We start from the raw sequence: 27762 nt of genomic DNA, 5'->3' as shown, positions 1-27762 counted from the left end.
TTTCTTTGCCACCATCACAGGAGCTCTTTATCATGTTCTACACTCTCATTGGTTCTTTGTGTGCTTGTTTTTTAGAACAGTAGTCATTGTGATTGTTCAAAGAAGACAGTAGGCTGTGACTAAATGTAGCTCCTACAGCAGTGATTTGAATAACTACTGAAGCTAATCCAGTATCAAAGCTCAGGAATCAGCAGCTCCCACCTCGTTTTCTTTGAACAACTATTTTTAGCTGCTGTGTTTTTGTGTTTTTGTGGACCTCAGACATCCTGCTGCTCTGGAGAACTGAAGCTCTAAAGGCTTCAGCCTTTATCTCCAAGAAACAAAGCTGATCATGGAGACCCAGCAGGTCAGCTGATCTGAGGACAGCACCAGCATCTTTAAGTAAGTCTGAGAGGTGAGCAGTCTTTGGAAGCCTTTACTGTCTGATAGTCTCAGAGCAGGATTTGGATCATTATTTGGCTTTTCTTCTATTATTATGTTTAGTTTCTGCTTCACAGATATTCTCTGAGATGTTCTCTGAAATGTTTCCCACTGTTGGACAAACTTTCACAGTTTCTTCATAAAGGAGATCTCCTGTGCAGTCCATCTGTGATAATATGTTAAACACCGAATTATGATTCATATCTGAATGTACTGACTGTTAATTACTGATGAGAACATAATCAGTAAATATAAATATGTTTGAGTTTGGCTTTGATGAATCAGAATAAAAGTAATAAAATAATGATTTTAGAGACAGGCCTAACTCAGGCCAGCTGACAGCCTGTGTACAAACAGACTTCAGCCATATGAGAGTGAGTGTGAGTGAATGAGAGCACACACAGGACACTCTGATCTCTGAATGTGTGTGACGCAGTGAAAAAGAGGATTGTACTGGATATACTGTGACTGACAAACAGAGTTTAAAGAGAAAGGTGTTTGGATTAAAATGGATTATGCTAAAGTGAACGTGCTAATGAAATCTGAACTGACTGAAATGTGAAGTGAAGATAATTCAGATGTAAAAGAGAGAGAAACTGATAATAAGGTGGGGCTGGAGATCAGTGAAGGGCATGTAAACACCTGATTGGCTGACTAGATATCAGATCGACAGTTTCACAGTTTTCCCTGTGGATTATAACTTTAAGAAGATGTAACATTCATCAAGGAATCCTGCTCTCCGGATTATTTCCATGAACACTGAGCTGGAACACATCTACAGTGCTGGAAGTGCCCGTCTCACCACCAACCTCTCTGTGCACATTCACTTTTCAACCCTTTGTGAGACACTAAAGGTGTAAATCTGAGTATTTATCTATGTTAGTGCAAACACCTCTAATAGGTTGGTTTAGTCTTTCCAAGTCATATCTTCCCTTAGATCTGCGGTCCAGGCTCCTAAAATCATCCTAGTTTTACAAGCACTACAATCTAGAGGAGAGCTGCACTAACAGGTGTGACTGATGAGATCTGACCTGCAAGGATACTCATGTTTATGTGTATCAGGACAAGCAGGGAAGACCTGGACATCAACTCTGTCAGGCTGCCTGAGTCCTCTCACCCACATCAGCTCATCAACTCTAAACAGGAATGAGCAGCTCATTTCAAAATAAAAGGTTGGAATTGTAAAGAAAACAAACTGAAACTGATTTCATTTTTCAGCTGGAACATTTTAGTTGTTCCTTTTTCAATACATACATAATTATATTTACAGTAAGTCTTATCATTCCCCTTTTCCCTGCCAGTCACCGCTAATGTTTCATGTGTCTGAGCGAACACACAAACTCCCTGATCGTCCCTTGGACCACTGTGAGCAACAGCAGACGTGTGCACTGTGGTCACGCCAGCATCTTATCCATCCAAGTTACACGGTTTATTAAAGTAATCAAATTACAGCATTTACATTTATGTTAGACTACTTTTAATTAACTGCTTTAGCCCACTTACAATGAAAATTAAAAACAACCTTGTTCATGACCTGTAGCATGTTAACACTATTGGAAGTAAAAATAACTTGAACTCCAATTTTGAAAACACAACTTTATTTTTTCTATTTTTATAAAGCTCTGACTTGTATTATGAGTCTGTGGTCTGGGAGAGAGTCTGTAACTCTGTCTGCAAAATACAGGATATAATGACCAATGTTGGACAATTAATTATATAGTTACTTCTTCAAAAAAGTTACTGAGTTTTGCAAACAACAAAGTTTGTTGCAATAAATACTGAATACTATCGTTGTTATAAACAACAACACTATTCAGGAAGAAAACCAAACATTGCAGATATTTTATCATAGCTCAGGTTTTACGCGGCCGATCAACACAATTTAAAAACTGGTATAAAGTCCACACTTTTTCCCTCAGTTGCTCCGTCTGTCCTGCTCACATCTCCAATGGTTGTACACGTTGTCATTAACGTGGCTTCACCTCATCATCAGCCACTTTGCTCGCTATAACACCATTGTCGGCACATAAGGACGCTGTCATAGCCTGTCAGCGACGTTGATTAGCTGCGTATATACGAATGTGAATCGCATCATTGGCTGGACTACGGGATAAGGTGGCATCGTTCTAATCCCATATGGGAGCAGCCAGTCACTGACTAACACTGCAAAACAGAATTGTTAAAGATTTAATTTTAATTTCAATTGAGATTTGATTTTTTTTTTTGTGTGCAACACAGATTTTCTGTGTGCAGAGACGTGCCAGCAGCGCGCAGTTGCACGACCGCAGCTTAGAGGGAACATTGGGCACCACCACAGTTCACTTCAACAAAACTTTACTTCAGATTTGTTTTCATGTTTTGATCCAGTGATGAGAGCCGTTTCCCCCATGTCCAGTCCTTGTACTAAGCTAGGCTAAACACGTCCAGTGCCTGTCTCTGTGCAGCTTTTAATCTGATGTTAATAAGGTAGAAATGGAGGAAGAAGAAAATGACTTCATCAATCAACATGCAGCTACCAACCCAAATGGTGAGGTGGTGGTTAGTTATTACTGTTGTTTATGATCCCCTACATTATCCTACATTCAAATATATTCTCCAGCTACAATAGTGTTTGTGTTCCTAAAAGGATTTCATGAACGTGTTATTGTTCATGTCACATCTGTATGAAACAAAGAGGAAGTGAGGTTTATCCTTCATGATCACAAACTGTTCCAGCATGTAAACCTGAGATCTGTGTAGAGCAGCTGACCTGCACGATGTGCTCAACACAAACATTATTTACCATCAGTTACTGTGTGACTGAACCACGTGGGTGTATGAAACATCGCTTTTAGTTTTAATAGCACATGGCAACATTCAGACGTGAATCTATACAGTAACACTTTGATTTGTTACAGTGAGGAGACTGTTGAAGGAACGATGAGGGGAAACTGTAACAGCAGCAACAGAAACCAGGAGACAAAGCTGAGGTCTGGGTTCCTCTATGCTACACACAGCCTCCTGCTCCTGGACTTTAGTAAACACATAAATGTCTCCAAGTACACTTACTTCAGAAACTCTATTAAACTCATTACAAGTTTACTTCAGCTTTAAATTACTCACAACATCAGCACACATGAGTAAACAAAGTAACTCACAGCTACTGTTCACGTTTAGTCATCTTTAATACAAATATACCTCATTATTATGAATCTCACAGCTACCTGCTCATTGAACTGAACAATAATTCTGTTTGACCATTAAAACAAAATATGTGACTGTAAAAAATGTTCAGACAGTAATTAAGAATCTCCTAAGCAATCCAAAGATAAAGAAAAGTTCACCTGCCAATTCTATAAAGCTTGGTTGTTTATACAATAATATCATTTAATGATATGTTTGGATCCTGACCTGAGAGTTTCTAGTGTACAATGTGGACTCTGCAGTGCAGCAGACAGAAGCTTCACCCCTGAATCCCGCAGGTCATTGTTACTCAGGTCCAGCTCTTTCAGACTAGAGGACTGGGAGTTGAGAACTGAGGACAGAGCATCATAGCTTCTCTCTGAGAGGTTACAGCCACTCAGTCTGGAAGAAAACAAACAAACAATTAAATCAGTCAAATGAAACATTTTTAATGCCAGCATGCATTACAATTATTGGTTAACTAAATAGCTTCAATAAAACACAACTCTTCTTCTATAGCAGCACTTACTCCTTGTAAGCTCCACCTGCTCCACCATCTGAGTCAGAAGACATGAAAACAAACTGTAAATCTAGTAGAAACATGATTGGAAATCTTCTCAGATCCATTTGTACATTTAGAGCCTGATCCTGAAATATAGCAGCACGGACATTCACAGCAGCAAAGGGTTCTTGCTGATCTGAGCTGGCTTGGCCCTGGCTTATTGAAGATTAAAGAAAGCGGAATCAGCTGTTCAAACCCCCACAAGGCTGCCCGCTGTGACTGAAACAATGGGACGGGTCGTGACTTCTCAAAATGGGCTCACTGAACGCAGCACGGATAAGATCTTGAAGAAGCTCATGGCGGTCGTGAGTTCTCAGACTTTGCTCTTTGAGCACAAAACCGATAACCTCTCAGAGAAGCTCGTGGCTCTCCAACGGGAGATTGAGAGACGAGTGACGGACTGTTAGATCAGCTGTGAAATTGACATGCAGTTGTTCGCACCAAAGAAAGCCACCATCAATTCATGCGGCTAACATGCCGGCGCCAGCTGTGGTCTCAAGGCTGGAGCTGAACATAACAAATCTCACCCTGATAACAGACGGTGTTTAGACTGTTCCTTCCCATCCTAAGCATGCTTATCCCCTCCCGGTGCAGACGGTGGGTTGAGGGGACCAGCGCAAATGCTGCAGGCCCGGATGCGCTGTCTACACCGGCTGTCTCTCACCTTTTACCCATCCCTGTTGCTTGTCATGTGTTTCTATGGCGCATTAAGAGTTTTCATGTGTTCTGCGCTAACGTCATTTTTTTTGTCTGTTCTCAAACTGATCTCCCTGTTGGAGCTCAGTCTGGGAGGAGTTCTTTTTTCTCCTCATCTTTCCTGATGTTGTGCATTTTCTGCTGTTCGGTTCCGGGTCGCTGCTCTAGCAGCTGACCGGCCAGCTACCTAGCCTGACCTGTCTCCCCAATGTGATGTTTGTGTATTGTATGTACGGTTGGCAAGGTCAGTATCCTAATTGCCCCTTGAAAATAAATACAGTGTTCTGAATCTGAATCTGAAAAGATTACAGAAGAGGACTCTGTTCAGTAAATATTACGCTCATGCTGTCAAGAAATACCAAAGGTAGGTAAAACTCTGGTTGTTGCAGCCATCCAGTATGACATGCTTTGTACATCATCATTTTTGTACATCATCATCATGCTTTGTACATCATCATCATCGTCACAATCAATCAATCAAGATTGTGAAGAGATTCTCTACTCAGAGAATACTGGAGATTTTAGATGAGAGAGATGGAAGATGATGAAGGGGAAGAGTTTTCACAACTTGAGGCCTTTTGTCTTCACTGTATAGGACAAAGAAGACAGGAAGGGAGGGAGAAGTGAGGAGAATAACACACAGGAAATGGTCTTGGGCAGACTCAAACCAGGCCCTGGAGTCACGACTCTTACTTTCAGTACATGGGTCACCTGCTCAGCCAGGTAAGCTACAGCAGTCAGCAGTGTGTGAGTTAATTTGAAGACAATGACGACTATAAGTCAGGTAAAAAAAATACTTATCATCAACCAACAAGGGGAAAACAGTGAGCTTGAATGACCAAGCTTTGACCAAGGGTGGCTCACTCCTCGGTCTTCTTGCCCAAGGAGTGAACCACCCTGCATGGCTATCAATGTGGTGCAACCAAGGCCATCATACAGTACAGGCCATCCAAGCTGATTTTAACTTTTCCTCCCAGATACCACCTTAGAAATCATCTAGATTAGGATATGTTGGCTGTTCTAGATCCAATCACAACAAACAGAGAGCTGTTGTGTGTCCAAGGTGAACAGGAAGAATATATACATGCATAAAGTCAATAAAGTCAGAAGGTTTGCTTTAGACTGTGCTGCAGTTTATCATCAAAGACAAACAGGCACCATGCTGCCAACAAATGGCATCAAGTCTGACTTGAGGTTTTTTTGTTCTTTTTTTTTTTTTTTAAATCAAGATTAAATTTTATAGCAACCACAGCAGAGATGACCAGGGAAGGTGTGCTTGAGGGGATATAGCTACAACAGCTGGTTTCAGACTGAAGATGAACTGAGGTGCTGCACCCAAGTCTGCAGGTTCAGGGAGGGACAAACATCTGCTGCAACCAGATTGGAGTGAGAGGAGAGAGCAGGCCAACAACAACAAAGAAACAACAAACACACTGTGGAAGACCGAAGCAGAGTTTAGTTTAAAGTGGAACTAAGGATGTTTCTCTGGCTGCCAGGATTCACTGAGTAATTCAAATGCTTTCTTTAATGCAGGACCCACCATGCATGTAAAAGCAAGTGTTTCACCAACATTTGTGACTAAAATAGACCTGCAGTAGAAATGTATCTAGGAGCATGCATGTGAAGATAAAGTATCACAACATCAGGCACATGCAGCCTAAGTGTTTAAACAAAGACTGATAACATAACAGCAGCAGTGATGATCAGAGTTTATGGTGAATCCAGCGTCTCGAGTTCTGGAGGCATCAAAGAGGTCACAGTTGTATTGGAGAAATCCCAAAACTTTACAAATTCATACAAAGACAGAAAGCCTGGTGAAATAAATTATTGACACAGTTGGATGTTAAAAGTAAAGACATGAGTACAAATGTACTCACAGAGCTTTGTTGGAGGCTTTGACCACTGGCAGCAGCCTCAGAAGAGCCTCCTCTGAAGCAGAGTATTTCTTCAGGTCAAACTCATCCAGATCTTCTTCTGATGACAGTAAGATGAAGACCAGAGCTGACCACTGAGCAGGAGACAGTTCATCTGTGGAGAGACGTCCTGATCTCAGGGACTGTTGGATCTCCTCCACTAGAGAACGATCATTCAGTTCATTCAGACAGTGGATCAGATTGATGCTTTTCTCTGCAGACAGATTCTCACTGAGCTTCTTCTTGATGTACTGAACTGTTTCCTGATTGGTCTGTGAGCCACTTCCTGTCTGTCTCAGCAGACCTTCTAGGAGACTCTGATTGGTCTGCAGTGAAAGACCCAGGAGGAAGCGGAGGAACAAGTCCAGGTGTCCATTTGGACTCTGTAAGGCCTTGTTCACAGCACTCTGGTGGAGAGATTTTAAATTATTTTTCTTTTTAAATAATTTAGACCATAATTTTGCTCGTTGTTGTTCCATCAGATTGAGCCCAGAGTTGATGAAGGTCAGATGGACATGAAGAGCAGCCAGAAACTCCTGAACACTCAGATGAACAAAGAAGAACACCTTCTTCTGGTACAGTTTTCTCTCCTCTTTAAAGATCTGTGTGAACACTCCTGAGTACACTGAGGCTGCTCTGATATCGATGCCACACCCTGTCAGGTCTGATTCATAGAAGATCAGGTTTCCTTTCTGCAGCTGATCAAAAGCCAGTTTTCCCAGAGACTCCATCATCTTCCTGCTCTCTGGACTCCAGTGTGGATCTGTCTCAGCTCCTCCATCATACTTGACCTTCTTCACTTTGGCCTGAACCACCAGGAAGTGGATGTACATCTCAGTCAGGGTGTTGGGCAGCTGTCCTCCCTCTCTGGTTTCCAGCACATCCTCCAGAACTGTAGCAGTGATCCAGCAGAAGACTGGGATGTGGCACATGATGTGGAGGCTTCGTGATGTCTTGATGTGGGAGATGATCCTGCTGGCCTGCTCCTCATCTCTGAATCTCTTCCTGAAGTACTCCTCCTTCTGTGGGTCAGTGAACCCTCTGACCTCTGTCACCATGCCGACACAGTCAGGAGGGATCTGATTGGCTGCTGCAGGTCGTGTGGTTATCCAGAGGCGAGCAGAGGGAAGCAGTTTCCCCCTGATGAGGTTTATCAGCAGCACATCCACTGAGGTGGACTTTCTAGGGTCAGTTAGGATTGTAGTTTTGTGGAAGTCCAGAGGAAGTCGACACTCATCCAGACCATCAAAGATGAACACAACCTGGAAGTCTTCAAAGCTGCAGATTCCTGCTTCTTTGGTTTCAGTAAAGAAGTGATGAACAAGTCCCACCAAGCTGAACTTTTCCTCTTTCAGCACATTCAGCTCTCTGAAAGTGAATGGAAATATGAACTGGATGTCCTGGTTGGCTTTGTCTTCAGCCCAGTCCAGGCTGTATTTCTGTGTTAAGACTGTTTTCCCAATGCCAGCCACTCCCTTTGTCAGCACTATTCTGATCAGGTATTGTCTTTTGGGTGTGTCTTTAAAGATGTCTTCTTGTCTGATGGTTGTTTCTGGTCTGTCTGGTTTCCTGGATGCTGTTTCAATCTGTCTGACCTCATGTTCCTCATTGACCTCTGCAGTCCCTCCCTCTGTGATGTAGAGCTCTGTGTAGATCTGATTCAGGAGGGTTGGGTTTCCTGCTTTAGCGATGCCCTCAAACACACACTGGAACTTCTTCTTCAAGACAGACTTAAGTTTAGGCTGACACTTCTGAAGAGCATCTGAATCAAAAAAAGGAAAAAAGAAGGAAAAGTACAAATCTGGTCTCAAGGAGCTATCTGACATACTTTGCCCTTTGTTGAGCCTATCATACATTTTAGTTTTTAATATACTCATTCTTCCAGAAATTCATCAAAAAGGCGCTACAGGAATTCCTAAATGTATTTCCTGAAAACAGCCACATTAAATGTTTTGAACCTCCACATCTGCATTGCTTTGCAGCTTTTCATATGTACCTGATGCCAACATGTGCAGGCTAAACAGGTTTATGCTTTCTGTGCCTCTTCTCCAAACTTTGTAACCAAAAAAAACAACATTGAAGTCTCATAATGTTCCCCACTGCTATGTTATTTAAAGACGCATCTGAGAGAGATTCATTAATTCTTCTCATATATTACAATGGCGAAAGACAATGTAAACCGTTTCTGGCCACACAAAACACGTGCTTTACTTTATGATATATAAATGTGGCATTTTTTTCATTAAACATTTAAGTCAAATGACCGATGCTTAAAGAGTGTCCTCTTGTTAGAGAAACACTCTGACTTTTCTTCTTTAAGGCAATCAGTTTGCATGGTTTTTAAAAGTAAAGAACACTTGTGTTTAATTAAATACAGCTCACATTAGATCTAAGTAGTTTCACAGGTTTATGATGATCATCAAAATTCCTCCATGTAGTTTAGAAAATACATTTGCAGGCATGTAACAAATCCAAACATTCGTCGTAGAATGACGTTCTTGCCCTCTCCTTTTTCTTACAATGAATTCTGAGGTTTCACTTTCACATCTCAACAAACTGCAAGGTGACCATTTTTATTCATGGTATATGATGCATGACCTCACCTTGTTGAGCAGATGGATCAGAGTTCAAACGCAGCTGAGAGAAAAGAAAAGGATCTTTGATCTGAAGATGCTTGATTGTTATCTTGCATGCTTTGTCTCCTTTTTTCCTCACTGTGTCGATCAAGCTGCGTGCCTTATCTGCTCTGAGTGGGTTCCCCTCCAGTATCGATTCTTCCTCCAACTTATTTAAGATACCATCACTTACAAGGGCCTCAAGGAGCAGTTTAAGGATTTCTATTGTTACCCTCCAGACAAAGGCTGACCGTACCCTGGCAAGCTCCTCCTCTACAGGAAGAAGAAAGAGACATAAACATGCTTCTCAGTCGAAATCATGTGAAAAATACAGTGGAACCCCAACTTACGAATACCCCATTTAACAAAAAATTCAAGTTACGAAGGCAATGAACGGCAATATTTCTGCCCATGGTACGGCAAAATGCCGGTGTAACGAAATCCGCTGGCTCTGATTGGCTGAGCCTACAATGCCCACAAGGCCTTCCGAATCATGTGACAACCCCTTGGCTTCCGTACTCGTGCTTCGCTGTTCCACTTGAACGACATATTGTTGTTCTAGTTAGCAATTAGCCTATCGTTCAGCATCACCTCACTCAAAAGGTGCAATGGCTGTTTCGACTTAAGAAAATTTTCGACTTACGAAAGACCCTCGGGAACGGATTAATTTCGTAAGTCGGGGTTCCACTGTATTTTAACTTTGTTCAATTAACACTTCAACATCTCATCAACAAATACTAAATTTTAGGGTGTGTAGGGTTAAAATGATGCCAGCTTAAAATGAAACCGAAGAAAAAATTGAAACTGAAAAATAATGAAAAATATGAAAAACAAAATCTTGTCATTCATATCCTGCATTCCAGATTAAGTTTAAAATAAGAACGAGTGCAAGTACGAACGTGAGAATTATGTATATTGTAATAGGTATATTGTACCTAAATGATAGTATATTGTACAAACATGAAAAGTATATTGTTAGAACTATATCTAATATTGTTAGAACAATAGTATACTATAATAATAAACTTTTCACGTTATAATGTGACATAGCTCTATTTTTCTTTTGCCTGGGTGGCGGCTCTACGCTTCCGTACTACGCTTTTGTATCCAACACTTTTCAATGTGGCCTCACAAAATTATTATGACTACAACAACCATGAAAAGAGTTGGATGGACATTGCTACTCAATCACAGCTGCCTGGTCAATGTTTTTCATTAGTAATTTAGCAAAGTTGATGGTGTGTGTGTCTGTAAGACAGAGAGAGGGAGAGCGAGGGACAGATTTTGTATGATAAGCTTCATGTTATGAAGGCACAGTTTGAGCACTCTGGTCGCATCAGAGCATCAGGCCATATAGTGTGAGACCCTGCATCGTGACCTATGAACTTCTAACCTCTGCGATTTAATTGTACAGTTTGAGCAGGAGCTGAATAACGCGACTGAAAAAAAAAAATCGCACAGTGTTTGCCCAGCTTAATGCAGACTGTTTAAACTAAACAAGCTGCTGTTTCACATAATAAACCCTGTCAGCTGCAGTATTGTCTTCTGTTTTAACAGTTAAAGCAGTAGATACGAGCTGTTTGCATGTGTGTGGAACTCTAGCGTCATTAACCATGCTAGCTGTTAGCTTATAGCTCATGCTAGCTAACCAGCGAGCAGTTAAAAGGACAGCTGAAGCTGCACAAAATACCCACAAACTTATCTCACTACAATGTAGCGCCGAAAATATGACTCGCAGCTCAAGCTCGACACAGCGTCTGTAACATAAGACTGACATCCAGCTAACCACAGCTAAAAGATATTTAGAGAAAACTTACAGTTTCCTCAGGTTACATGAACTGAGTTGTTTCACGCTGAAAAGTTGGTTTGTTTTGGCTCTCACTGAAGACATAGCTACTCTTTTGTGCTGCTTTTACCCAATGGTATCTTTTGCGAGTGTGGACGCGTCATCTGTTTGCTCCTTAAATGCTTTTCTTCTTTTATTGATTTTTATGCTGATTTTTTCCCTTTTTTCCGTATGAGCTTACCTGCGATAGCCTCTGGACACTTATAGATCATTAGGACTAAAGTGTTCTTAACAGAAACAGCAACATTTTTATAGTTACCTTATCCTCAGCGCTCCGTGTGTCTGTGGCCTAGACACAGCTGAAGCCTGATTACAGTGTCTGGGCACCGAACAGCCCCAATAGCCTGGAAAGGTGCTAACCGCTAGGCTAACTAGCAACAAGATGCCTTCCCTATCCACAGATGACTACCACAGCCTCCTGCAGAAGATTGCAGTACTGGAGACAAAAATTCATCGCTTAGAAGTAAACGTGGAGGTAAATGGACTGTGTGGAAATGAAACAACCTTGCCTTTGATTCAAAACAATGGCGATGAGCAAGCTAGTACACAGCTAAGGAGCACAGATAACATGACCAAGAAAGTAGACTGTGCATTATTATAAATCCTCAAGTGATAATCCCCCCTTGGACTGTCTTGGTGCAAAACCAAGACATAAATCATGTCTCCTGGAAGGCGGAGGACGTATCACGGGCAGAGCACAGCGAGCTGAAATCTCTGAAACCGACTGGCCTTCACTTCCTACGAGACAGAGAAGCTCTTCTACCCCTGTATACGAGAGGAAACAGGACTGGACAACAGTGAATAGGAAGGTTAACAACAAACCTCCAAAACAACTGAATGTGAAACTGCACAACAGACTTGCTCCACTATCAAAGGACCCTGGATCTATATCGGACAACCATCCATCTAAAAGCAGCGAAGTAAGGTCTGAAAATCTGTTGAAAAGTAAAAGACCACAGGGAAAGCTAAAGGCTAGGCCTGAAACTCTGATTGTGGGTGACTCTGCCGTAAAGGATGTACAAAGGATGTACGGTAAGAAAACTAAAGTCCTCTGCTTTCCTAACGATATGGTCAACAACCTGAAGGAGAGAATTCTTCAAATTGCAGATGAATATCCAACTGTGACAAACATTGTTCTGCATACAGGGTCAAACGATGTGTCCAAACAACAGTCGGAGGTTCTGAAACGGGACTTTACTGGATTACTAAATACTGTAAACTCTCTGAATGCAGCTGTATTCATCAGTGGACCTGTACCGCCGGTCAGAGGAGGAGACGAGAGATTCAGCAGGTTGTTTACACTGAATAAATGGCTTATATCAGCATGTACTGACCACTCGGTGCATTTTATCAACAACTTTAATATTTTTTGGGAACGCAGGCATCTGTTTAAAGCAAATGGATTTAATTTTAACAAGTCAGGGGTGAAACTGTTCACCTCCAACTTGTTTTATTCCATACGTCATCCATATGTGCTTGGTGCCAAGGCTGAGATAAACGAGGAGTTATCTCATAAAGAGGAACAAACAGTACTCCAAGAACAGACAAAGCCCAGCAGAAACCTTGAGGAGGAGCTCCATCTGCCCCCACCGGGGAAGAGCCTCAGAAAGGAGAGACATCTGAGGCAAGAAGAGGGGTCCCTATTTGCCTCCAACTCTCTCAACAACACCAACGACCAGGACCAGGGACCACGATCTTCCCCAGTCCCCCAAACCCCTGACAGGCCATCACCCTCCTCCCCCTCCCTTTCTCCCTCCTCCCCACACCTGAAATTCACTGAGGAGATGATGGAGCGGGTCAAAGCTGGGCTCAGATCTACCCCCCGTCCCAATCCCTTTTTGTCCCCCATAAACCCCCCACCAGAGCGGCCAAAGGTTCGCCATCGAGCCCCGCCCTCATCAGAGCAATCGAAGTCACATTGCCCAGCCTCGCCCCCCTTAGTTCCTCCTTACCACCTTCATGCTTTGTCTCCACAGTCTGATGTGTTTAGGGTCCGGGCTGCGAGGATTATGGCAGTGGTGACTTTTCCCAGGAGAAGCTGGGACCCTGTTTACTAGAAGGTTTTAAAATCTCTGTACTTTTAGGTGACAGAAGGAGACATGTGGCCTGGTCAAAACACAGAGAGCTGCACTCTAAAAGATCTTTAAACATAGTAAACATACCTTGTGTGCCACAGACTGCTCCCAAACACGAGGGGACAAGTAATGCCTCTAAAACACTTAAGTTGGCTTTATTAAACATTAGATCTCTAGCTGGGAAAACATTTTTAATTAATGATTTAATCACTGAGCACAGCCTTGATTTTATGTTTTTAACTGAAACTTGGTTGGACCAAAGTAACAGTGGAGCTGTTCTCATCGAGACGACCCCTCCTAACTACAGTTTTATCAGTGAGGCCAGGGTGAGCAGGAGAGGAGGAGGGGTTGCTGTCTTATTTAATGAATCATTTCAATGTAAGCAGCTATCTCCTGGAAGTTTTCAGTCTTTTGAATATGTGGCTTTACAGCTGAAGGCCCCATCCAAAGTTGTGTTTCTTAATGTTTACAGGCCTCCCAAATACTGCACAGACTTTTTTAATGACCTCAGTGAACTGCTGTCTGTGATCTGTGTTGATTTTGACTGTGTAATTATTGCTGGGGATTTTAACATCCATGTGGACAACCCTCAGGACAAAGGGACTAAAGACCTGAGTAACACTCTGGGCAACTTTGGGCTGACTCAGCATGTAACAGAGGCCACACATAATAGAGGACACACTCTTGACCTACTGATCTCCAAAGGCCTGAGCATTTCAAAGGTTACTGTGTCTGATGTGGGCCTGTCTGATCATTACTGTGTTTTCTTTGAAAGTAAAATCTCAGCCCACACAAATATATCAACAACAGTGATCACAAAACGGTGTATAACTGAACACAGTAGTGCAATTTTTAACCAGGTCTTCCCATTAACACCTGACCTGTCCAGAGGGTCAGTCAATGAGCTCGTCAATAGCTTCAATGCTAACATGTTAAATGTAATGGACACTATTGCTCCCATTAAGGTGAAGGTTATCTCTGGAAGGAAAAAGTCTCCATGGAGAAACTCCACACTGGTGAAAAATGAAAAAAGAGAGTGTAGGAAAGCTGAGCAGGTTCACTATGACATCTATAAAGAGAAACTTCACAATTTTAATTTACAACTGAGGAATGCAAGGAGGTCCTACTTCTCTGACATCATCACTAAAAACAGCCATAATGCTCGGGTCTTATTTTCTACAGTTGACAGGCTAACAAACCCTCCTGTGTCAGTGGCAGCTGAACTTCATTCGACCATGGCCTGCAATGACTTTGCCAAATTCTTCACAGAAAAAATCCAAAAAATTAGACAAGCAATTGGTACATCAACAGCAGATCCAGGATATGTACTGTGTCCACCAAAAAACTGTTTAAACACCATGAAACAGTTTCAACCTATTAACAGTAAAAGACCTGGAGGACATCTTAGGTCAACTGAACTCCTCCTCCTGCTGTTTAGATGTCCTGCCAACAAGTTTTTTCAAAAAGGTCTCAAAGACTTTAGAGTCAGACCTGTTACAGATCGTCAACTTTTCTTTATTATCAGGTGTGTTTCCAGAACCACTAAAAACTGCTGTAATCAAACCTATACTGAAAAAGGACAATCTTGACAAGACACAAATGAACAACTACAGGCCGATCTCAAATCTCTCATTTTTAAGTAAGATCATTGAAAAAGCAGTTTCTCAACAGCTCAGTTACTTCTTAAAACAGAATAACTACTACGATGCCTTCCAGTCAGGTTTTAGACAGAACCACAGCACTGAAACCGCTCTGACCAAAGTGTTTAATGACATATGTCTGAATACAGACAGTGGAAAAATGTCAGTCTTAGTTTTACTGGATCTCAGTGCAGCATTTGATACAGTTGACCACAACATATTACTCAAACGACTGGAGAACTGGACAGGTCTTTCAGGAACTGTACTAAACTGGTTCAAAACATACTTAGAAAACAGGAAATACTTTGTATCAATAGGTAACTTCACATCTGAGCAGACAAGTATCACATGTGGAGTTCCCCAAGGTTCCATCTTGGGACCCTTTCTGTTTAACATTTACATGCTCCCACTGGCACAGATTATAAAGATCAACAAAATAAACTGTCGTAGCTATGCAGATGACACACAAATATATATCACAATGTCACCAGGAGACCAAGGCCCCGTACAATTTTCTCCAGCTAAACAAAAACAAAACTGAGGTAATAGTCTTTGGCGCCAAAGAAAAACGATTACAGGTCACCAGAGAACTTCAATCTATACATCTAAAAACCACAAACCAGGCGAGAAATTTGGGTGTAGTGATGGATGCAGACCTAAACTTAGAAAAACACATTAAGACAATAACAAAGTCAGCTTACTATCACCTCAAGAATATTTCAAGGATAAAAGATCTGATGTCTCAACAGGACCTGGAAAAACTAGTCCATGCATTCATCTTTAGTAGGCTTGATTACTGTAACAGCATCTTTACAGGTCTACCTAAAAAATCAGTCAGACAACTACAGCTCATTCAGAACTCTGCTGCTCGAGTCCTCACTAAGACCAAAAAAGTGGACCACATCAGTCCAGCTCTGAGGTCTTTACACTGGCTGCCTGTCCATCAGAGGATAGACTTTAAAGTTCTGATGCTGGTCTATAAAGCTCTGAATGGTTTAGGACCAAAATACATCAGTGACCTCCTGACCCAGTATGAACCTTCCAGATCCCTCAGGTCATCTGGATCCGGTCTTTTATCAGTTCCCAGAGTCAGAACCAGACACGGAGAAGCTGCATTCAGCTTTTATGCTCCTTATATCTGGAACAAACTCCCAGAAAGCCTCAGATCAGCTGAAACACAGTTTATTTAAATCCAGGTTGAAGACTCACCTGTTCTCAGCTGCATTTGAATAAAGCACCAAATCCACACTTTTAAGCTTAAATTTCAAAACTTACATTAACTACTGATTTTATCTACTGTTCTGATTTTATCTGTTTTGATTTTATATACTGTTTTGTTTGTTTGTTTGTTTGTTTGCTTGTTTTAATCAATTTTAAATCATGCTTTTTATTTGTTTTTGTTTCTAATGTCTCTGTAAAGCACTTTGAATCACCTTGTTGTTGAATTGTGCTATACAAATAAATTTGCCTTGCCTTGCCTTGCCTTTAAGCGAAACATTCTTTGTATGTGAGGAAAATGCTGTTCATCCTCTTCAGCTCTAGCGTAGACAACTGGCTTTGCCATGTTTTCATGTGTGTCTTCTTTCCGTGTGTCCGCTACTTTGAAACGCTTGGGCCGCTCTGCCCGCCACAGTTTCAAGCTGGTCATGTGACTGCATGGCCACATCTGATTGGTAAAAAAGTTACCGGAAACTCCACTGGCGGCATGTTATCTAATGTGTTAAACTAATTATTTTTTAAAAAGTAACGAGTCAAATTTTGGAAATGTAGCAGAGTAAAAGTACCGTTTCTTCTTCACAAATGTACTCAAGTAAAAGTAAAAAGTATCGTGCAAAAAGGGTACTTTAAAAGTAAATTTTTTTTCCAAAAACTTACTCAAGTAAATATAACGGAGTAAATGTAACTCGTTACTACCCACCTCTGCAGACGGGCAAGTATACAGGTATACTATGAACAAATATACATATATAAAGATGAAGCACTGTGAGGTAAACAGATCTACAGAGTGCTATGAAAATATCTACAGTAGTGGAAGCGTAGCTCTCTGAACAGACTATAACAGTGTAGGCACTATAACAGAGACTACACCATGTCAGTGTCCTAAAACTACAGCAGTAACCAACGTGGTGAATGTTGATAATGAAAGGATCATGGTCACTGGGAGGAGGAGTGTAGAAGGGTTAGGTGAGTGTGGATGGAAAGGCTCAGCGGGGACTGAGTTCAGTAGGGTGACAGCTGTGGGGAAGAAGCTGTTCCTAAACCTGCTGGTTTTAGTCTGAAGGCTCCTGTAGCGCCTCCTGGAGGGAAGGAGGAGCTGGAAGAGTTTATTGGCAGTATGAGAGGAGTCTGAGAATGATGCATACTCGGCTTAGAAATCTCTTTTTGAGCATTGTGTGATGGAGAACTTTGCTTTGTGTAATGTTATAAATACTTGGATAATCCTCAGAGTCTCTGGACTTTTACTTAGAGATATTATATTCAGTCCTGTGGATAGTTATATATTTAAAAATATATGATCCTCTCTGGTTACTCTGGTATGAATGACTCTGAATCACTTAATGGTAAATAACACACTATTTGCAAATTTGCAAACTGTGAAAGAATTCCAGATGACAAGTCTGTAGTTCGACATACAAGTGACGACCTTTGACCTTCATCAGTTTTTATTTAATTGTGTCAGAGAAACTCAAACGTGCTCTTCATGCAGCTGAGTACATTCTGTATAAAAGGCCCCAAAGTTCATATAATAGTTTTACTGGTGTTTATAAGTTTATATAAGTTCATGTAATGTTCCGTCTTCTGTCAGTTTGGGCCAGCCCACCTTCTAGTGACATCATCCGGTTAGTAAGGTGGGCAGTTTAATGGCGGCTGAGCAGTGTTGGTCTGGAGGGGGTGCACTGATTCCTGGGGCATGTTAGGTGTGCGTAAATGACAAGTAAGTAGTGACCTGTGTCGTATTTTGCCTTTGTTGTGTCAGTACTGTAGTATGTTACCATTTAGGAGCTAATGTAGTCCATAGTTGGAGCGGTAGGCCACGCATGCAACGCGTGAGTTCACCCTCATTTCATATGCTAACTTATGTTGTTAGCTTGGCCCCGGTTTAGCTTTGTTGACGCATGTACGGTCGCTCGTATGTCCATAATGTCATTCCTGTGTTATCAGACCTTCTCTATATGTTGTATGTGATGCTTGTGATTGTTTACTTTGAAGTAGCGGGGTTTGTAGTGAACAATTAGGTACGTGGATTAATAAAATAGCGAACGTAGTTTGACCGGAAGTATAGCGTCCCGCTTGCCCTTCACAATAAGAGCATTATAGCGGATTATAACGGGGGATGCTTTTATTTTGTATAACTACCGGAAGTAGTTCCTGTGTACTGACGGTTGCTTAACCTCGCACTGATGCTATTTAGTTGCATAGTGTGAGCAGTTTGAAGTGTATTATATTTTTCTGATCTTTATATTTGATAATGTTAACTATGTTGTATTATGTTTATATTTGAGTATTTGACTTGTCTATTATCTTTATTGATTGTTATTTCCCTTGTTTATTTCCTTGTAGGAAACCACACACACACACACACCCAGACATACACTTATGTACACCCGCTGTGTTTACAGCCCCAGAAATTAAGTGGTGACAATAAAGTGCCTCAAACGGAACCTCAAGCTCCCTCCTTCTTTCGTGCTCTGGGCAATTTGGCCTTAAGTGGTGTTCTGGCCGACACACCGGGGTGACCGTAGTGCTCAAAGACTGAATCAGTGCCACAGCCGTGCCTATCTTTGATATCTCCACTACAACATTCAGTGTTTAAAACGGAAGCTGTGCAGGTCTGAGATCAGCAGCTTTGTGAAACACCAAGCTGAGGTCCTGTTAATGCTGATATATAGTGACACAGTTACATTTCAATTTAATTCAATTTTATTCATATAGCGCCAAATCACAACAACAGTCACCTGAAGGTGCTTTATATTGTACAGTAGATCGTACAATAACAGATACAGAGAAAAACCCAACATTCATATGATACATGGGTGATTAATCCTTTTGACTTTGTTTTTATCCATAAAACAGCTGCAGCTTTCACTACAGCACATGTGGTGCTTTAACCTTTGTACTGTTTGCATCAGTTCATTCTGCAGTTAACATGTGAACATGTTGGATGATCTGTCTGCTGTCACTGGGTGGTGCTGAGGTCTGAATCTGAGGGCAGCTCCTGTAATCACAAAGAGAACAGAACCATCACAAACTGAAATATAAAGTTTATCTCAAATCTGAAATAGAGCTGATCCTTCTGTCCTCACACACCCAGGATCTGAAGTTCTTCTCTTACATTTCTTTAGTTCTTCAGCTCTGCTCACATACGAGCTGTTTATTTCTTAAAGCCGTATATACCAACAGATTTTCCAATATAATGTTAACCTTTGAGTTGTTGGTGCTTTGTGAATGTGAATCTGCATACATGAGCAGACGGAGCAGGTTTCAGTCCTGGTTCAGTCTGCTGCTGCACCGTGGTCACCAACATACAGAGGTATCATAACAAATATTAATGCTTTTTTCCCTCTCAAAGGATGTAAGCTGTACTGCACATGTAACTTTGTGAACTTACCTCAATAAGAATGATTCAGACTGTTTTATGTAACCTGAATATTTGAAACAAACTTAGTAAAAACAATACACAGAGTCAGTGCTAAAAATGTAATCTGAGGAAAAATGAAACACACATTTTAACTTAAGCTGCCAAGCAGAAGTATTTGGTTTGAGTACATAAATATTAGGCTTTGCTATTTAATCTGTAATTAATGATTAATGAGGGGTTACTGAAGTGCAAGCCTTTTTTAAAATATGTGTTAATATCCTTACAGATGTGGCAAAAGAGTGAAAACATGCTGCTGTTTGCACATATTGAATAATCAGCTCTGCACAGGAGCTGCAGCAGAGTGCAGCCTGTTGCTCTTACAGTGTAATACAGTAATAAAAGTACAGTAACTGTGGTTAGTTACTGACGGAGCAGCCCAGTGCGTTTCTGCTCATTTCGTTCACCTGCACGGGTTAGCTAAACAAACTTTACAAAACAAGTTTTGCCGATAGCCGAGTGCCCATCTTAGCTAGCTAGCTAAGGATGTTAGCTACAGATTAGCTTACAAACACCTTTCACTTACCAAAAATATTGTGGCGGCTCTCAGGTCCTTCTGTCAGGCAGACACTGAAGAACACCTGAGTCTGTCAGTTTGAAACAGTCGGTAAACGCTGGACCTCCTCTCAGCGTCCCCGCTCTATGTGCCGTTCAGAGATACGCAAGTTTCTTCATGACTGCGGCTGCTGCAGATATTAGGTCGTCCATGATTTCTACAGTCACTGGTCAGCAATATAATGTGCGCAAACATATGTGGCTCATATATGTGGCTCTGAAGCCCCGCCCCTCAAGCGCACCCTCAGATGCCGAAGCAGTGCCAACTAATTGAAGCTGAAAAAATAACTGTACGTGGAAAAAAACGATGTAAGTGTGAAAACCACATGAACAGTGAGTTTTTTCTTTAAATTTCTATATTTATGTTTTTTCACTATCATTTCACTTTCAATACATTTGTTTCAGTTTCAATATTTCTTCAGTTTCATTTTAAGGTGGCATCGTTTTAACCTCATATGTGGGTTCAAAGTACAAAAAAGTCCAGTTGTTTCTCTGCCAAACTCCTTAGACTGGAAGTTCTCATGTTATATTAATGTCCCACAGAAAGATTAAGGCAAAGATTAGGACAGGTTACAACTCGTGAATTTCATGTACTTGTCACAGTTACAAAAAAGAATCTGCCTGAAGTCTATACATCCATACGTCTCATCATACAAAGCACTGATCTCCTACCTGCTGATGGAGCTGCTTTGGCTGGCTGTTCTTTAGGTTCTTCCATCATCTTTCTATAAAAACACGAGAAGATGATTTTACCAAAAGAAACAGTGAACACAGTCTGGGTGTCACATCATATGAATTTGTGTCATGGTTTAGTGTACGGGCCACACACACTGAAACTGATCTGTGTGAAAGAACACATCGACGACATGTGAATGTAGTGATAACCTCATCATAATAGAGGTTTTTACTTTTTCACATATTTGTTCAGTATAATGATTAAATAATCTGACAATACAAACCTAAAATACTTTGTTCCCTGTCTGCGACTTTGTGCGTCTCTGCTGTTAGTGCTTAAAGGAAGTTTTAAACTTAAAATCCTTCCCCACATATGTGACTGTGGTCTCTGGGGCCATTATCCTGAAACACTGGGGCTCAGCCCTGAAAGCTTTGCTATCTTCACCTGATAACAGCAGCTGTTTAAAGTTACTGAGTTTGACAGGGAAGTGAATGTAAATGTGAGACACTGTGTGCTCACAGCTAAAGGCTGCAGTCAGCTGTGTCAGAGCGTCCAATGATCCTTTAATAAACACTCAGAGCTCCATGTTGATGAAGCTGTCATGTGTGAGCTTGTGAGGCTCCTTTAAACTGGCTCTGCTCTGTCAGATGCTTCACTGTCTCATCAATCTGCTGCACTCTTCATCTCCTCCTCTCTCTCTCTGCTGTACTGTTTGAAAAAACAAACAAATCAGCGTTAGCCAATCAAACTCTGTGCAGATGCTGCAGCTACAGCTGATATGTCATTCAGCTGTTCATCAATCAGCTTCTGCTGCTGTTTATTCGGCTCTTACTCTGAACACGTGCAGATCTAGGAAGATTTTCTTGGGGTGTCAAAATCAAAGCGTTTGTTTTTTCAAACACACGTGGAGGTGTTTATATCACATATGGTTTAAATGATTCAAATGCAGTAAGTATACATGTTTCATATATCGTCTATAACTGAATTATGTTCTGTAGCCTACATAATGAAACACTTCAGTTGCATAAAACGTGAATTTTGATTTTACAGTGGGCCAAAAAAGTATTTAGTCAGCCACCGATTGTGCAAGTTCCCCCACCTAAAATGATGACAGAGGTCAGTAATTTGCACCAGAGGTACACTTCAACTGTGAGAGACAGAATGTGAAAAAAAAAAAAATCCATGAATTCACATGGTAGGATTTGTAAAGAATTTATTCGTAAATCAGGGTGGAAAATAAGTATAAATAAGTAAGTAAGGATCAGCAGAGTTGAGGTGTTGGAGGATTGGATGTTCCAAACACAGCTGCAGTCAGAGAAACAGATGCAGAGACAGACGAACATCATGTGCTGAAGATCAAACTCTGTACAGACACAGGAAACAGCAGCACCGACTGAGATGCTCTCAATGACCACGTTCCTATTAAACACAGTTAGCAAAAGAAAATGAAAAAGAGAGAAAAGCTTAAATAAATTGCTGATTCTTACAAATTTACTTTAATAAGCCCCGCACTCCCGTACCGGGGGCAAAAGACATGTGTGGTATCCACAGAAATCTCTGCTAAAGTCTGATAGAAAACATTTCTACAACCACCAAACACACGAAACAAGCAATGATTAAAAGAGTAGTTACATAAATGCCCAAAAGTCCATAAACAAACAAAACCAAACAGACTTCATGTAATCGGCTAAAGAAAGGCTAGTTAGCTCCCAGAGCTATCACCGATTCCAAACACCAAGTTTCACCGCACTCCGACTAAAACTCATTGAAATAGTTCCAAAAGAAGACCACAAAAACACACAGCGGCGCAAATGTGCTAAGACAGATTTCCTCCTTTTTGCCAGTACCTGATAGCATCGTGATTATCAGCAGCTACCACGGCTGCATCAGAGCCACATCCATCAACAACTGCCATTATAGAGACTGAAAATGTGACGTCAGTCCAGGGTAAAAGCGCAAAGGATTCTGGGAACGAGTGGCAAGCGGTACTAGTGCAAGCAGGCTTTCACATGAAAACAATCACACAGCGATAAAAAGACACACAAAGAATGGCAAGAAGCTGTTGTGTTATTAAGTGCAATAGTCGCATGACAGCCACAGGAAGCCGACGGATAAAGAGATCGGTTTTTATCGGATTGCGTCGTGGAAGAGAAATTGTTTAAGCCATGTTTCCGAAGTAACAAAGAGCTGACAGATGGCCTGGTTTACATCTGTAATGCCAAAAAAATCCACCAGAAGGCGCTGTGAATGTAAACAGTTGGCTCTTCTTATACCTCTCCCAAACAGGAAGTCAGAAACAAAAAAAAACATCCAACATATTTTCAGTGTTTTTGATTAAACTAAGATAGGAAGATATAATTTTGATATATGATAGTGTTAGAGGACTTACTAAACAGATGTATGTCACCTGACAGCATTAAAAAAGTGAAATTAAATATTTAATTTTTTTTTTTAAAAAGTGGTCAACCGAACAGTTGATTTGTCCCTTCATGGTGCTAATGCTAACATAACCTAAATGTTATTAATGTTGATTATTTGCTATAAAATCATTGTTTATCCATTGCTGTTGATAAATCAAATTAAGTGTTAATTTGATTAACATGATCCAGCTCTCCAAGACCACAGAATAAATGCTACACCCTAAGACCCCAATGACCAAAACCACAAGCAGATGTGCTTGATTTGCACTGTTTTTTTTTCTCTTTTTTTAAAAAAACAAAAATGATTTTGCACAGTAGCATTCAATCAGAAGCGGCCTGAATGTGAGTATTTTGTGCTGTATCACATTTTTCACATTTGCAGATGAAAAAACTATGTATTTTGTTGTTTGATATTATACTGTCCTTTGATGGAATGAAAACAGCAATGTTCACTGGCATGCTGCTAGAAATAAACTGTATCCAATGCCCTGGATAGGTTTTGTTATTCATTTAATTTTAATTCGGCACTTTATTTCATTTTTTTCAACTGTATTATCTAATGTACTTGTATTTGCATGACACTCAACCGTTTGGTACAGATCAATATTTTAAAAACTACAGGGTCTATTGAAAAAAATTATTGTGGTTATTACTCACCCAACTCAATAAGAAATGCAAAAAAGAAAATTACATTGCTTTTTTTCTTGGTGAGGACCTCAAAGGGCTAAGAAACCTGGCCTTGATCACAACATTTTAGCTAATTATAGGCCTATTTCCAAGCTGCCTTTAGTTTCCAAGGTTTTAGAGAAAATTGTTTTTAGTCAACTGAAAGATGACTAGATGATAACGGCATCCTTGAGGTTTTTCAGTCAGGTTTTAAAACCCTTCCTAGCAATGAATCTGCATTATTAAGGGTTTTTAATGACATCCTTCTGGCATGTGATTCTGGTAACCATGTTGTTCTTGTCTTGCTTGATCTAACTGCTGCTTTTGACACTGAAGACCACAATACTCTAATTCCTCAATTAAGTGATGTGATGGGTATTGGTGGCCAGTGTTGGGGAGTAACAGAATACATGTACCGCCGTTACGTTTTTAAAATACAAAATATGAGTAACTATATTCCGTTACAGTTACCGTTTAAAAAGGTGGTATTCAGAATACAGTTACTTTGTTGAAATAAATGGATTACACTGCGGTACTTTCCTGTTTCATTTTGTCGCGGGTCAGGACTGTTTGGGTTTTGTTTGACAGCTACGTTCTGTTGTTCCAGGCGGCAGCGTTACGGTTGCCATGGTTACAGGGTGACGCTGAGAGAGCGCCTTTTTGTTGTTGCTGTTGTTGTTGTTGTGCTAAGCTAACAGGCAGAATGCTACAGGTATAGCTCTAAAGAATGTAGCATCATGGGCAGTGTAGTCCGTGCTGCAGGGAGAATGGACTGCCATACCCGTTATGTGTCTGTGAGCGCGAGGAGGGAGAAAAAGGAAAAGTACGAGTTGTCATTGAGCAAAAACGGGAGCTGGAAGCATGTAAATATAATAATAACCACTGCAGCCAAGAAGAGTGCCTGACGAGCCCAGCTGTAAGTAAGCTATTAAGACTCGACTGTACACCGTGTTCGTGTTTTCCTCCGAAACAATAAGTTCTGTTGGAGCAGCCTTTCAACGCCTCTCTCTGTCTCTCGCAAGAAAAGTTGACCCAGACAACAGAGTAAAGCTAGTTTTCAGCTACGAGCCGACACGAACCCGACGTATTAGCCAGAGGTCCTTTACTACGGTTCGGAGCCGCGGACCTTCAGTAATAGTAATAAGTCACAGCAATAGTACATTCATGTGTTAGGAGGTGGTGGGTAGGTGTATTGTTGTTGTTTGGGTTTTGTTTTCCTTTTTGGCATAGGTAGGTGAGGCGGGGCTTGATGGCATTCCGGCACACCTGCGGCACATCGGACGTCATCAGTGAGCGCTTTTATAGAGCCGAGTCACGGACGTCTGGTGTCGGAGTATTGCTGCTGTCACAAGTGGTAACGTGTTAGTGCAAGCTGAATCTGCTGATTCCACGCTGTGGAGCTGCATGTTTTAAGGATCCACTTTTTGCCTGCTTCTCTTTTGTTTTAGCCTGTTCCGCTGCCTGCTCGCCTGCCTCGTTTTTGGTGTTGGCTACTGTGGATCCGCGACGGAGAGCTACGTTCCATCAGGCTGTGATCACTGCTGCAGCTGTAGTTTGTGTTTCAAGTAAGCTCTCCAACTCTCCCCGTCCACTTTTGTTTAACTTTCGGCTATCAACGGTACTCCGTAAACTCTGTTTTGTTCCTCGTTGTCAGGTAGCTCCGGTGCGTCATCTGCATACCTCGGCTTCGTCTCATCTCTTCGGTGTTACTCTCCTGGCACATTTTTATCTGTCACTGTATATAGCCACCTTCCTTGTAAATATTCCCTATTCTGGTATATAAACTTACATCACAACTATCCTGTGCCCGTGTGTGTTTCTGCCACTTAATCCATCCGTGTAAGATTACCTAACATCATGTAGTTGTAAACAGCATGATAATATGTTAAGTAATCAAAAGTATTCAGAATACGTTACTCTCATCGAGTAACATAATGGAATACGTTACAGAATACATTTTGGGGCATGTATTCTGTAATCTGTAATGGAATACATTTTAAAACTAACCTTCCCAAAACTGTTGGTGGCACTGCACTCAATTGGTTAGGTTTATTTGTCAGAACTTTCTCTGTCAGCCTTCTCGGTTCCAAATCATCTTCTGCTCCTCTGTCATGCGGCGTCCCACAGGGTTCAATTTTAGGGCCATTGCTCGTTTTACTGTATTTATTGCCTCTGGGTTCCATCTTTAGAAGGCATGGGATCTCATTTCATTGTTATGCCGATGACTGCCAAATTCATTTGCCACTGAAGCAGAAGGGTGTCATCTGCATAAAACCTCTCATGACATGCCTAGATGACATTAAAGCTTGGTTGGCTCTAAACTTTTTAAATTTTAATAAAAAGAAAACAAGTTGTTGGTGTTTGGACCCACTGGTCCCTGCGAGTCCTCTGTAGATTTGGGACTCATGGAAGTTTATTTTAAACCTGTTGTTACTGATCTTGGTTTTAAGTTGGACGTGATTTGAAATTGGAGAACCAAATCAGAGCAGTGGTGAAGTCCAGTTTTCATCATTTAAGGCAACTGGCAAATCTTTTCTTTCACAGCAGCATCTTGAAACAGGATTTCACAAGGAAGTCAAACAAAATGCAGTAATTTGCAAAACATGCTGCTAAACACAGCAGTACTACAAATTATTCCACCTGCTGAAAAGTGGATCTAATGTGGGCGGACTCACACTTAGCAAATAAACTTGTGATGTGAGAATGTAATCAAACTGTTGATCAGAGGCAAAGTAATTTAAAGTTTATGATGCTATCGTCTAATGTTAGCTGACATGATGTTAGCTTGTAAACTTATGTTGTTGTCTGGGTCTCATGTCTGATCTGATGATAATAACTGTGACAACACAGAGATTAAATAAAGGATGTTGGTGGGACTTCTTATGTTAGAACTATAACTTCAGTTAAGGAGTGAGACGTAAGGTGACAAGGAGAATGAAGAGAATGAGAAAGAAGTAACTGGGAAGAGAAAATGAAAACACAAATTTGAAATGATCAAATTTGTGTTAACAGATGATGGTGATTTTAAAAATTCAAGTAATTTAAAGGTTTTATCCTATTTGTTGTTGTTTTTTTCATATTCTTCTATTTGCAAGAGGTTATTAATAAAACAGGTTCTCTTTCTGGTTTCTCTTTTTGGACGCACTCTCTACAGCTTATCACATCCAAAATGGCGGATGTCAAGTACAAAACCTCGACAGAAACAATCAGCAAGAATTTTAGCATCAGTCCAAAATAAAACTGTCCAACTACAGAGTTTTAAAATCCAACTAAACTATGAACAGAGATCTTTTACAAATAGGCTATTGATGAGATGACAGTGGTAACAAAAACATACACATCCGCGCACACAGACAAAAAGGCGGGAGAGCGTTTAACGGTCGACCTCATGAGTCCGTTACCATGAACTATGGAGCGGCAGATTTGTGCTGGAACTGAGCTGCACACAGCTGATGTTAGCCAGGAAACATTACACACTGCTAACGTTACCTTCACACGGAGCTCCACACGGAGACGATCAGCGTCAGGCACAAACACCAAGTTCAGAAAAGAGGAACTTTGAGCAGGAAGGAAAGAGTCAGAGCGGCGTTTGAGGACACGTTTACAACCACGAACATCAGAATCTGTCTGTGCTGCAAGTGCAAGTTGGAAACTCACTAATCTCTGTCATGTTGTCCAAAGATGATTTATTTCTGCTGGTTTTCTTGTTTGAAACACAAACATGTGTCAGCACTTTGTTGTTCTTCACCCTGCAGCATTTGAATATTTCAGGACTAAACTGATCATAAATTCATGAAGTCATGAATGAAAGTGCAGACTGAGAGTGGATCACATGATGTTTGAGGTGTGTCATGTGACATGTTCAGTATTGTCACACATG

At 41.0% G+C, this 27762-nt stretch overlaps 2 protein-coding genes across 3 annotated transcripts in view; both read right to left on the bottom strand.

Annotated features, from left to right (window-relative positions):
- Nucleotides 1-3602, bottom strand: part of LOC143416079 (NACHT, LRR and PYD domains-containing protein 12-like) — a 28129-nt gene extending 24527 nt beyond the window's left edge. Inside the window, exon 1 of the mRNA XM_076881455.1 lies at nt 3598-3602. Within this exon, the coding sequence (XP_076737570.1) occupies nt 3598-3602 (5 nt within the window). The remainder of the gene's footprint in view (nt 1-3597) is intronic.
- LOC112431935 (protein NLRC3-like) lies at nt 3597-27501 on the bottom strand. Of its 2 annotated transcripts, XM_076881347.1 has the most exons (5): nt 27372-27501; nt 20793-20845; nt 9357-9641; nt 6718-8515; nt 3597-3984 (listed from the first exon to the last, which is right to left on the bottom strand). In XM_076881347.1, exons 2-5 carry the CDS (start codon nt 20839-20841, stop codon nt 3783-3785), a joined length of 2334 nt encoding a protein of 777 aa, XP_076737462.1. In that variant the 5' UTR covers nt 20842-20845; nt 27372-27501; the 3' UTR covers nt 3597-3782. The 2 variants fall into 2 exon arrangements, with proteins under 2 accessions (XP_076737462.1, XP_076737463.1); XM_076881348.1 differs by lacking the exon at nt 27372-27501 and having other exon boundaries at nt 20793-21248.
- Nucleotides 27502-27762: the final 261 nt, after the last annotated feature.

This window comes from Maylandia zebra, unplaced genomic scaffold (genome assembly GCF_041146795.1).
Source record: "Maylandia zebra isolate NMK-2024a unplaced genomic scaffold, Mzebra_GT3a scaffold11, whole genome shotgun sequence".
In the NCBI taxonomy this organism is placed as follows: Eukaryota; Metazoa; Chordata; class Actinopteri; order Cichliformes; family Cichlidae; genus Maylandia; species Maylandia zebra.
Note: the sequence above shows the minus strand (reverse complement) of the source record. Positions and strands in the feature narration are given on the sequence as shown.